This window comes from Podarcis filfolensis (assembly GCF_964270895.1).
Source record: "Podarcis filfolensis genome assembly, chromosome: 8".
Classification (NCBI taxonomy): Eukaryota; Metazoa; Chordata; class Lepidosauria; order Squamata; family Lacertidae; genus Podarcis; species Podarcis filfolensis.
Window position 1 is genome coordinate 72,918,195 of NC_139611.1, and position 12,844 is coordinate 72,931,038.

The window sequence follows — 12,844 nt, forward strand, 5'->3', positions numbered from 1 at the left end:
AGTGCTTCTCAGAACGAAAATAAGAATAACTCCTGAATATAGAAAGGTAGCTTGCGGGAGATAAGTAATCCTGATCCAGCAGGCTCTTCTTATGGCCTGCAAGGAAAGATGGGTTGGGGGGAATTTGATTCATTTTGCATTTATACATGAACCTGTTTGATTTCAGAAGCAATATGCAAACTGAGACTCAGACATCCTTCAAATTCCATATCTTCTCTGAATCTTTCAGTGCTATTTTCCAGCACAGGAATTTCTTTAAAAATTCATAGTCTGGGGAGGAAATGCTTGAAAACATGCACATTGGTGAAAATATCACAGAAAAGTGTATTATCAGGGGAGAACCGCTTTGCAAAAGTATGGATATTAGGCAAAATTGCATGTGGATATACAGTGGTACCTCGGGTTAAGTACTTAATTCGTTTCGGAGGTCCATACTTAACCTGAAAGTGTTCTTAACCTGAAGCACCACTTTAGCTAATGGGGACTCCTGCTGCTGCTGCGCCGCCGGAGCCCGATTTCTGTTCTCATCCTGAAGCAAAGTTCTTAATCTGAAGCACTATTTCTGGGTTAGCGGAGTCTGTAACCTGAAGCATATGTAACCTGAGGTACCACTGTATGTCAGGTGACATTTGAACTGAAATTCTGAATTTTAATGAGGACTTTAAAAAAAATAAATCAAAAATTAATGTGGGAATGTGGAGACTTCAACGTGAGCCTGGAAAAAAATGAAATGGACATATATGCCTATCCCTCCCCGTGAGTCCCAAATGGCTGGAGCTGAAGTTTAGGAACTGGAGAGTTTGTTTGGTACCTCTGAGTTTGAAAATAAATTAAAAACCTGGACTCCTGCAGAAGATTTATTTCCCTTCCCAATTTAAAATCAGAGTACTACTGACAATATGCCTAGTGCTCCCTCTGAAAAAGCTTTTAAAAACAACAACACCCAAATGAAAACAAACAATAATGGAGAATAAATAGCGTGAAAAAACACAATTACTCTCATTTGGCTATGTGTAGTTTAGGAGCATAGCCACCACCCTTGTGCCTAAGAGAATCCAGTTCTGGAGATGTATTTGAATAGCAGAACATCTGGCTACATGCAAATCAGGACCAAGATTACGAGAACACAAAGAGCAGCTATGCTGTTGGCAGCACACTGTAAAACATTTCTCTCATCTCCCCTGAAGTTCCTGCCTTTTCCTGTTCAGATAAAGGAGGTAGGGAAGATTATGGCTTCCCTTGAACCAAAACTAATCTACCCCATACACTGTAGTCTAGATAGACTTACAAACCTGCAACATGTGATAATACTTTACATTGGGGGGGGCTGTGTTGGGGGACAGGTGGCCTGCTTGGCTGTTAATGGATGCTGAATGCTGTTAGGAGCTGATAGGTAAAACGTGCAAAAAGGCAAACAAACCTTATGCAAACATCAGTGAAAAACAAAAATGCATTATATCAGGAAAATTCTTTTTCGACAAAACCAATTTTTCGTCTCTTACACGAAATTCCATACAAAAACGTGTCTCTTAGAGAAATTCCCACCACATGATCCTTTATGAAAAATGAGTGTGATCTGGAAATCAGAGGTGGATTTAAGGGCACGCAACCAGTCAGGTCTCACTTGGGGGCTACTGCAGGGGGCACCATAACTAAGATGTAGAATGGAAGGTGAGAGGCAAGCGGAGGCAGATTTTAGCGTCATACAGGGTGCCAGTGAGACCCCAAGGTCTGCCACTGTGGAAATGTAGAGGACTGAAGATTGGGGAAACGTGAAACTGAGAGAAACCAAACTGATGGATTTGCTTGTGCCTCCGTAGAACTCTTGTTGGTTGACTTCTTTTCCAGTGGATTTAGTGTTTTGCATATGGATGTTGTGATATGCAGACCACAGATGTCTGGTCCCATTATTCTGCTGTGTCCTTATTAGAGTTATGCAAACATTTCCCGTCTGGATGAATAATGGAATTCTTTGCTAACCTGTCAGCAGTTCACTTTTTCAGTTGATTCCTGATGCAAATAAACTCTGAATAATATATACTATTAGATATCAGGGAGGCCTGCTATCTTTTCCCCCGGAGGCAGAAGCAGCTGGAGGACATCGGTGGAGGAGATGAGCTGCCCACCTCGCCCTGGTCCACAGTGGCCTTCATTCGCTGCTCCCAATTAAGCTGGTGCTTCCCCATCTCTTGCCAGCAGAGAGAAGCCTGCACCATCCCTGTGTGAGTGACTGACAGAGGGAGTTGGGACTATATTGGTTCCTGGGCTGACTCAAGCCGAGGCAAATTGCTGATGGTGAACGCAAAGGATGAGAAGAAAAGGGCATGCACAATTGGGGGATCTGCTTGGGGAGAGCGCAAGAGTCACCTTCTTAAACATTTGGAGACTATTATTATTATTATTATTATTATTATTATTATTATTTTATTAGTTAATGAATTTATATCTCGCCCTATACCCAGAGGTCTTAGGGCAGTTCAAGGATTAAAATCTGGTATTGGTTGTGCTTGTTTGCTTTGTTTCTCCTCCCTTCTCCTACGCTGATGGTCTTTGCTTTATTATAAATTTGCAGTCAGGTTGTTTAATATTGTTGAATTTCCAAGAGGGAGGGAAAGATGTGTCTGGGACAGGACCAGCCAAGGGAGTTGCAGTGGTTTATTTCTCCTCCTTTCGAAATCAGCTTGCAATTTTTTAATTTTTTTAAAGTCCTCATTAAAATTCAGGCTATTTTTACTATTACAGTCATAACTCATGTTACGTTTGCTTCATGTTACGTTCTTTCAGGTTATGTCCCGGGGCGACCCGGAAGTACCAGAAAGGGTTACTTCTGGGTTTTGCCGCTCGCGCATGCACAGAAGCACAAAAATGATGTCACACGCATGCGCAGAAGCAGCAAATCGCAACCTGCGTGTGTGCAGATGCACCGCTGCGGCTTGTGCTCTTTTCATGTTGTGAATGGGCCTCTGGAACAGATCCCATTCACAACCAGAGGTACCACTGTATATGCATTTATATGCACATTCTCCAGTAATCTATGCATATTGTACTCATTTCTTGGTTGAGGAAATGCACTGCAAAATTCAGAGATGTGCAAATTTTGGAGGATGGCTTCCTTTCGGTTCACCATTCCATGAGATCTCAGTCAAATGTATCCTCCTGACGTGGCCCTCTAGAAGTTGTATTTGTTATTTTATTCATTGCATTCATTTCCGTCCTTTTCTTCCAAGGATCTCTGCTGGTATGCATAGTTCTCCCCATTTTTATTTAATCCCCACAACAACTCTGTGAGGTACGTTACCCAGAGAGGCAGCAACTGGCCAAAGTCCACCCAGTGAGAGCTTCCTGGTTGAGTGGGGATTTCAACGTTGGTCTCCTACACTCTACACCACACTGGCTGGACTATAGTTCCCACTAGCCCCAGCAAGCAGGGTTAAAGGCCAAGGGTGATGGGAATTGTGTAGTTCATTGTAACATCTGGAGGGGCACAGGTTCTCCAGCCCTGGTTGAGAGTGAGATGAATTGGGGTTTCATGGGGCAGTATCCTTGCATAGGTAAAGCAATGTCTATATTTATTTTGCAGGTACAGAAATGATGTCGTTATACAACATCATGGTCCTTGCTGTCTACATCTTTGCCTTCCTGGCTGGCCTCCCTGCTAACCTCTTGGCCTTCTACACATTCCAAGCCAAGGTGCGCCAGAAGGCAACCCCAATAGAAATCCTCTTGTTCAACTTGACTGTGTCTGATGTCACCCTGCTCCTCTTTCTGCCCTTCAAGATGGTGGAGGCCGCTTCGGACATGACGTGGCCTCTCCCCATGTTCCTTTGCCCTCTGACCAACTTCTGTTACTACAGCAGCATCTACATCAGCACCCTGTTCCTCATGGCCATCAGCGTGGAGCGCTACCTGGGCGTTGCCTATCCTATCAGGTACAAGTTGAACCGGAGGCCAATGTATGCAGTGTTTGCCAGCATCTTGTTCTGGTTCCTCGCTTGCTCCCATTGCAGCATTATCTATGTTGTGGAACTCGCGGTGCCAGGCCATAATAACGAAACCAACCCCAACTATGCCAACGCCTCCAAATGTTATGAGAGTTTCTCCCCCAACCAGCTCGACATCCTCCTCCCTGTCCGCATGGAGCTCTGCATCACCCTCTTCTTCCTCCCTTTCCTCATCACCCTTTTCTGCTATGTCAACTTAGTCCGCATCCTAGCCTCCTTGCCCAACATCCACGCCCGCAGGAAGAAACGGGCTGTGGGGATCACTGTTACCACTTTGCTCAACTTTGCCATCTGCTTTGCTCCCTTCAACATCTCCCACATTGTGGGCTTCATCCAGAATGAGAGTCCTTCCTGGAGGGTTCATGCTTTGCTCCTTAGCACCCTCAGTGCTTCCATGGACCCAGCAATCTTCTACTTCTCCTCCACTGCTATCCAACAAAACTTAGCCAAATGTTTTTCCAGCCTGGGGCACAAAATCCATGCCATCATGCCATGGTGTTATCAGTTTTGCGGGTTCTGCTGTGACATCGAGATAGACAACAGTGGGGTTGATAAATCTTCTATTTCTATTTCTAACCTGGGGGAGCTGCCTTCTGAAAGGATTGTGAGGGGCTGGTAGCCTGCTTTGTCCATACTTTGGGACTTGGAATGAAAGAGGATGTCAATATGGAGAAATGAAGGACCTTCTTTTCTGTGCCTCTCAGCACACTTTTGCAAACTCCACCAAGTTTCAGCCTCTAATACATATGGAAGGTCAGCATGGAGTTTCTCCACAGATGACTGAAAGGCTTATTGGAAGCAATGGTTGGCTTATGTAATGTGCTTCAGGGGACTAAATGAAGCATTTTGGCTTGCCTAGGGGGTAAAGATGCATGGTCAACACTACAGAAGGAACCTTTTGTTGGTTCATGAATCACTCCACCTCCCAGTTGCCAGAGAAGGAGCTGAGAGAGAAGCTACCTCTTCAGAACTCCCCCTTTTGACAGGGGAACCTTAGTTCTTGTGGTCAGTGGTGACTCACACTGCTTCTGCCTAGCCCTTGGGACTATGCAGGTCACACCCATCACTGTTCTTGCTCTGCTCCCTCCTATAGCAATTTTATGTGGCTGGAATGCATGATAATACCTTGTTTCCCTAGCTGGAGGATGGAGAAGGACTGATTTGTTTTAAACAATTGTGAATGTGATGTTTTAAATGGTTGTGGCGCATCCTGGGGAAATGATACATAATAAATCTAATATTTAATTATAATGTATGACTGGTCACACCCATCTTTGCCACACCTGCCACTGGCACATAGAAGAAGAGTTTGGATTTGATATCCCGCTTTATCACTATCCGAAGGAGTCTCAAAGCAGCCAACATTCTCTTTTCCCTTCCTCCCCCACAACAAACACTCTGTGAGGTGAGTGGGGCTGAGAGACTTCAAAGAAGTGTGACTAGCCCAAGGTCACCCAGCAGCTGCATGTGGAGGAGCGGAGATGTGAACCCGGTTCACCACTCTTAACCACTATGCCACACTGGCTCGCCAGAGGGCTGCCCAACAGGAAAGGTGGCCCTCAGACTAAGAAAAGTGCCCATCTCTCACCTATGTGAGCTGGTCTATTTGCTACAAAAGTAATATTGGCCCCCATTTCGCAGTTGACATCTTGTCCTTGGCCTTAATCTGCTACTGCTGGTTATGGTACTCAAGCTCAGACCTTGCACGGGCCTTCTCAAGATTTGAGTTCTGGACAATTAGCAAGGATACTCAGTGCTCCCCCCCCCTCCGTTTTTTATTTATTTATTTATTTATTAATAAATTTTATTTGCTTTATACATGTTACATTCAGAAAAGAATCAGTTGTACAAATAATAAAGAGAGTAAACAAGATATATGTTATCTTAACTTGACCTGCGACAAAACTAACATATACCGAAGCATGAATAATAAAACGAAAAGTACTTAAATAAAAAATAGAAAATGTAAGTATATGAATAACTTAAAAATGAAAAGAAAAGAAAAATGAAAAAATATAAAAGAAAAGCAGAGCGGGGAAACTGCCTCTTATACACATCTTTTAAGGAATACAAGCCTTCACTGATTTTCTGGTTTGATTCCCTGATTAGTACATTGACTTCCTTTGACCCCTATACTGTTCCCATAATCTCATATCTTTGGTTGTCTGTAATCAGTTTAAATTTAGTGGAGAGCTAATTTGTTTGCCTGTGGAGTTTTTAATCTAGACTAAGCCAGCCATAGTTTTGGGAACCTACTTTCTTCATATAATTTGTAAAGACATCCCATTCTCTTCTAATTTTCTCACTTGGTTGGTTTCTTATTAATTCTATTAATTTCGCCAATTCAAGATATCCACGTAATTTTAATAACTGTTCTTCTTTTGTAGGGATTGTGTAGCTTTTCCAGTACTTTGCAATCACAATCCCGGCGGCCATAACTGCGTATAGAAAGACTCTTTTGTTTTCCTTAGGGGTATCTGTTGTAAAGATATCTAAATGAATAACTCTGTTTTTGTTTTTTTGTTTTTTAAAGCTGTGTTTTAACATTTTTTTAATTCTTTGTATATCATGTTCTCAGAATAATTTCATTCTGGGGCATGTCCACCACATGTGAAATAAATTCTCATCTTTATGGTTACACCTCCAGCACTTGCTGCTATTTTTTAAAAATTTATTTTTGCCAATTTTGATGGAGTCAGGTACCACCTATACATCATCTTTAAAACAATTTCTTTAATTAGGTAGCAGGCTGTAAATTTGATATCACGTTTCCAAAGATTTTCCATTTTCTCTAATTCTATAGTATATCTGAAATCTTGGGCCCATTTTACTATCACATCCTTAACCTCTTCATGTTTTAGATGCCAGTTTAATAATAAGTTGTACATTTTGGACAAATTCTTTTTATCATTTGAGAGCAATTCCCTATCTAGATCTGATATTCTGTTGTCAAATCCATTTGTTTTTCTGTCTTCCTCAAAAATTCAGTTTAACTGATGATATTGTAACCAGCTTAGCCCCATTTGTTTAAGTTCATCATAATTTTTCAATTTTATTTTATTGTTTTCTTCTACTAATAAATCTTTATATGTCTGCCAGTTGGTGTCCATATTATTCCTTTTCACAGCAACCACCTCCATTTGTGATAAGCAATAAGGAGTTTTCAGCTCCAACAACCTTTTATTTCTGTCCCAGACCTCATATAAAGCTTTCCTGATAATATGGTTAAGAAATCCTTTATGTATTTTGATTTTATTGTACCCCAAATAGCCATGCCATCCTACTCTATTATCCCACCCCTCCATATTGAGTAACTTAGCGTTTTTTTTAGGCTCGTCCACTCCTTCAACCAAGCCAAGTATGCGGCTTCATAATACAACTTTAGATTGGGGAGCGCGAAACCTCCTCTATCTTTTAAATCTGTTAGTAATTTAAATTTATTCTGGGTTTTTTGCCTTGCCAAATATACCTTGTTAGGTACCTAGCAAACATTTGAGTCCATTGATACATTGAAACATTTGAGTCCATTGATAATTGGGATAGATTAAAAGAGAAACAGCATTTTCGGGAGGACGGCCATTTTAATTGTTGAAAATCTTCCCCATAATGATAATTTAAGTCTACTCCAGTGTTCTAGCTCTTTTTTTATCTCACCCCAGACCCTTACATAGTTATCCTTATAGAGATTAATGCTTTTCATGGTGATCCAGATTCCTAGATACTTGGCTTTATTTGTCACTTTTGGTCCTGTCTAATTTTCTAACTCTGCTTTTTCTTGTATGTCCAAATTTTTAACCATAAGTTTTGTTTTCTCTTTATTAATATTAAAACCAGATAGATGGCCAAATTCCTTCATTTTCGCCAATGTTTCTAAAATTCAGTTATTGGGTTTTCTGTTGTTATTATCAATTCATCTGCAAATGCCTTAACTTTGTAGGCTCTTTTCCCCAATTTTATTCCTTCTATCTCTGGATCATTTCTTAATACTGTTAAATATGTTTCTAAGACCGTTATAAAGAGAAGGGGCGACAAAGGGCAGTCTTGTTTTGTTCCTTTGGAAACATTAAAAGGTTTTGATAATTCACCATTTATGAACAATCTAGCTTTTTGAGTTTTATATATTGCTTGGATCCCACTGCAGATTTTTTCACCTAATTTCATTGTCTCAATAGTTTTATGCATAAACTTCCAAGATACTTTATCAAATGCCTTCTCGGCATCTACGAACAATAGGGCTGCCTTTGTGTCTGGCCTCATTTCAAAATATCCTATAATGTCTGTTGTGGTTTGAGGACCCGACCCCCGCAATGTGAAATGAATACGCAAGGACACATGATATAAGGTTAATGGGCAAGAAAAGGCCACAACTTTATTGATTACAGCAGTGAAAAGGTATTGGCTTAGGCATTGGATGTCTAAAACAAGGGGGTTTATTCACCAGTAGGTGGAGCCTGTTGATGCTAATCCAACTATAGGCTCTCCCCTGATGTCATCGAGGGTCGTGCCATGGCCTCCCGCCAAGCAGGCATCGGACAGAGTACACGACCGCCAGATTCCTTTAACGGAATACCCAAAAATTGAAGGCATAGGTGATGGCCACACCTAGGCCTTTGACACACCACAACACATTATTCCAATGCCTAACCGCCACCCGAGCCAAAAAAGGCTCGCCGCCAATACCCTCATGGCTGCAACCAATTCCAAATGCTGCTGATGACACTATCTAGCCAAATGTCGTTCCCCTGGTCTGAGAGATGCACCCCGTCATTCCGGTATAAGGCCTGGTCGCCGATCCAGATACGGTCATGATAAATGACTCGGCCATTCATGAAGCGCACCCAACGGGCCACTGCCCGATTTACGAGTTTCCTGGTTTTTTCAATGGCCATATAGTTCTGCGCACCGCGCCAAAAAATTCTCTTCAAGAAGGAGGACCAGAACACCGTCGTTCTGGGACACAAGGCAGCAAACACATCCAAGTCTCTTTTTATGTTCCACAACAAGTCCGCACTCCTTCTGTTAGCAAGGTCATTTCCCCCTAATTGAATGACAAGGATGTTGGGAGGGCCGAACGTGGCAGAAGAATGAGGCCGAGGAGGAGCTGGCGCCGCAGCAAAAGGCTGCTGTAAACGCCCCCTCGGAGGCACCTGGTTGGGTGCCTGCCGAGGGGCGTGGGCGCCAGCCAGGTGAGAGGAGGAGGCAGGGGGCTAACGCCCCCTGCTAGGGGCGGAGCTCGGGCTCCCGCCCACAACCACTCCCCTCTCTTCCATGGAGGAGAGTCTTTACCATCCTTGTGTTGTTTTGGATCTGTCTTCCCAGGATGCTCAGTGCTTAATGGTAAGGTATGAGTGATGTTTTGCTAGCAACAGAAGTAGGCTGTTCTTCTTCGGGTGCAGACAGGGAAATGTGGGTCTCTGAATTCCTGTGCCAACTAAGAGTTTGGCAGTTGCTTCTCAAGAGCCAGGGTTGTTATCTTCCCAACAGATTGCACAAATGGGTTCCCTCTGGCCCATTAATGCAATCACACATTCCAAAAAGATGGGAAAACACCGTCCATTGTTATTAAGTGTATCAGGAAGGGAATTTTGCCTGTGATATTAACACAGAAGGCATTTTATTCTTTTATTGGAGAGAATTCAATACATTGACACATAAACTTTTGATTAGTCCTGGCTTTATGACTGGGGGGTTGTTCATTTAAAACAAGGAAAGCTTCACATGGGATTTTAACCCCTCTCTCCTCACATTTTAATAAATTGCTTATAAATTACAGGAGAAGGCAACCACCTGGTCTTCATAACTTTTATGGAGTCTTCATGTCTCAAGAAGCATAAGTGATTGTTTGGGCAGAGAATGCTACCCACAGTGCCAGGGGGGTCTCCAGTTGTTGTTTTCCTCAATTCAGTATTTAATCTTCTTAATAATTATATAAAAAACTGTTTACATTTATTAAAACAGTGGTTAAAATGATGTTATTAGCTATACCCATGATGTAGTGACCATAGTACCTATGCTTCAGTTCCATATACACTGGCAGGGGTTCATGCTCCACAAGATACACTGGTGAGATTTGCTGTGGATTAAGCATGGGCATGATCAATGTACACCATTTCCCCTACACAATTTGCCAGGTTTATAGGTGGCAAACCTTGGGGGAAATGTGCAGTGATTCTCCATCCATGGGATGCAACATGTTTTATGGATCTATGAATATTTATTACTGCAGTTTTTCAAACTGCATTTTGAGTCTATTTCCTGCGTCCCTTCCTGCTGCCTCTTCAGCCTTGCTGTATCTGAGCAGGAAGTGGAGCTAAATAAATACAGATATATCAAGATACAGGTCAGCTGAACACAGCACACTTAGGAACTTAATGATGATGGACAGAAGCCGTAGTCCTTGCAAACAGAAGATGAGGCAGTCAATCTGTCTCTGAACTGAGCTGGAGGCTCACACAATTGAGTGCTGCTCCACATTAAAATAGGAATATATGTAAATCTTGAATACAGAAAGGCAGTTTGCCAGAGACAAGTGATCCTTGTTGCTGACAGGCTTATTTTATATGAAGTAGACCACTCCAGATAGATGTTTATCACCTGTGAGAATTTATCAAGAGCAGAAGGGAACTGTGGAAAGCTGCCCCGTGTGGTCAACCACTGAATTGCTGCTGGCATTTTCCCTGTGAAGGACCCTCAGGCCCTAGACTGACTCACCTTGGTTGGCCATTTTACCCTCCTGGTCAGGAAGGAGGCTAAGAGGACTTCCTCATAGAAGCTGAGAACCTTGCTTGAGCAACAATATCTTCCTGGAGTGGTCCTGGTTCTCTGGGGGTGAAGTCAAACAGCTGCATTAGCAGCACCAAAGTGACCTCCCCAGAGCGCAACCCTGGGCAGTGTGCATGTAGGTCCCGGGCTGCCCAAATGACAAGACCCCCCCTCCCTTTTGACCTCACAGATGTGGTCCAAAGGAAAGGAGAGCAACTTGGCTGCAGGACTTGCCAGAAGGAGGCATAGAAGGCACCATTCAACCATCTTAGGGACTCCACTCCTAATTTGTGTAGTGTTTACTCCTTGGTCTTTTCTTCTCCTGAAGATGACCGACAAGGCAGCAGAGGTTTAGGATCAGAGTTTTCCTTTTCCTAGATGGACTACCTTCCCAGGTTGATGAGCCCTATCTGCCCCTCACTTCTCTCTGGAGCACGTGCGGAAACCACTTTCTTGACCATTGGACCCACTATTGTTCTCATCCACTCAATCCACTGGAGCCTGTCTTTGTAAGCAGGGAAAGTCCCTGGCTACCCTATGGGGATTAGAGGGGGCGACCCCCAAAGTCCTGTTTTGGTGCTCTAGCACATTGCTCAGAGCATGAGTCATGTTTAGGAGCGGACAGCATCTGTTCCCTGCCACACCCTGACAAGGTACCGGCTGCAGAGACTGCAGAGCAAACAGTGGGTGCCAGAATCTTCTGCCAAGGCCCACAACCTGGCAGGGACCTCCAAAGTCTCCTGATAATCTAGCCCAGCTGGGATCACTAGCACAACTCACACCCACAAGAGGCAGTGATGGCCACCAACTTCGAAGGCTCCAAAAGAGAGGAGGCGGCGGCCATCAGTAGCTACCATGCATGATGACTATGCTCTCCCTCCTCAGTTGGAGGCGGGAATGTCTCTGAATACCAGTTGCTGGACACAACCAGAGGGCAGAGTGCCCTTCTGCTCGGGTCCTGCTACCATGTTTCCTGTTGGAAAATTCCATTCCACCTTTAGTTGCAGACATGGAACTGTTGCATGTCACATGTCTGTTTACATACCAGCACAGGTTGCTGGGAACGTCCGTTGTGTGTATAGCTTTTGCTTTTTTCTGTCTCTCTGAGAAGACAAAGAGAGATGACATATTTCTTTGTCCTGAGTTATGATTAATAAATACGTAGTTGTAGTATGCTTCAGCAAGCCTCACGCCTATTCTGTGTGCGCAGTCTGTGCAGACATCTGGCTGACCACTTTGAGAACAAGATGGTGGGCTTGGTGAGCCTTTGGCCGGATCCAGCAGGGCTCTTCATATGATCCTATGGCTATACACAAGCCAAGCAATGGCCTGCACAGAGGGACAGTGTCAGGATGCTGTCAGTGGCTCCCGGCTGGTTGCCCAGGAAAGTATAAAGACAAGGAAAGGTTTCTTACTGTCCTTTTTTATTTCAACCTTTACAGAGAGGGGCTATAGATCCCAGCCTCTTGGATAATGGTATTGTCCCAAGTGAATCTCCGTCTCTCCCACTTCCTTGTTCGTCACTTCTACGGGTGCTGCTACGTGCCCTATGTCTTTGAGCTCTTTGCTCTCCTACTTTTAAGGCTCACCGGGTTCTGGGAGATGGAGGGTCTGGGATGCTTTCTAGTAACAACGTGTCAGCTGGGTGTTGTTCGGGCTCTCGCATGATTTCCCAGCTTTCCCCTTCATCTGCCTCTGAGCTGCGACCTCCCTCAACCCCCTGTTGTAAATCTAGACTGTCTTCCTCTTCCTCCCTGGAAGGGTCAGGATGGGGAGGCAGTCTCCACCATTCCTCCTCTGCCCAGTCCCCGACAGACAGGATTTTGCACTTATAGGTTATCATGCTTGATTTCCAAAGCAATATGTCACCTGAAACAGCCACCCTTCAAAATCCACATCTTCTCTGATTTTTTGCTATGCAGTTCCCCAGCGCAGGAATGTCTACAAACAAGCAATTCTAGTGGAAAGTGTCCATAAAAATGAGTGCATTGGTGAAAATATCACACAGCTATACATCACAGCGGGGGAAATTCCTTTCCAGAAATGTGGGTATTAGGCAAAATGACATAGAAAGATGTATA

At 43.6% G+C, this 12,844-nt stretch overlaps 1 protein-coding gene across 1 annotated transcript; it reads left to right on the top strand.

Moving 5' to 3' along the window:
* The first annotated feature begins 3,247 nt into the window (after nt 1-3,247).
* LOC310768871 (free fatty acid receptor 2-like) lies at nt 3,248-5,105 on the top strand. Its single transcript, XM_083627752.1, has one exon. The coding sequence runs from the start codon at nt 3,589-3,591 to the stop codon at nt 4,618-4,620; it is 1,032 nt and encodes a 343-aa protein (XP_083483878.1). The 5' UTR covers nt 3,248-3,588; the 3' UTR covers nt 4,621-5,105.
* Nucleotides 5,106-12,844: the final 7,739 nt, after the last annotated feature.